This window comes from Cystoisospora suis (assembly GCF_002600585.1).
Source record: "Cystoisospora suis strain Wien I chromosome Unknown contig_4087, whole genome shotgun sequence".
NCBI lineage: Eukaryota > Apicomplexa > Conoidasida > Eucoccidiorida > Sarcocystidae > Cystoisospora > Cystoisospora suis.
In genome coordinates this window covers 1-212 of record NW_027156880.1, presented here as the reverse complement: position 1 = coordinate 212, position 212 = coordinate 1, and the positions used below count along the sequence as shown (strand labels likewise).

The following is a 212-nucleotide window of genomic DNA, read 5'->3' as shown; positions in this document are numbered from 1 at the left end:
TTCTCATCCTCCTTGTCACCCCCCGGCAGGAAGTAGGGAAGGGAGGTTTGAGGGGGGAGGGAGAAGGGGGACTTCTCTCGAAAAGATCTCTTGCTTCTTTTGATACTTCAGGGTCGCTTCCTCGGAACTTCCTGTCGCTTTCTTGAGGTGACGAGAACAAGAGAAGTGACGAGAGAAGAAAGATATGCAGAAGTCGTCTTGCCCCGAGGGGG

General features: G+C 53.3%; 1 protein-coding gene across 1 annotated transcript; it reads right to left on the bottom strand.

The window, feature by feature from the left end:
* Window positions 1-4: 4 nt before the first annotated feature.
* Window positions 5-208, bottom strand: CSUI_007629 (uncharacterized protein; the record flags this gene model as incomplete). The annotated part of the gene is made up of 1 exon (XM_068067774.1): window positions 5-208. A coding segment is annotated over one exon (204 nt), but the record flags the coding sequence as incomplete, so codon positions are not given.
* Window positions 209-212: the final 4 nt, after the last annotated feature.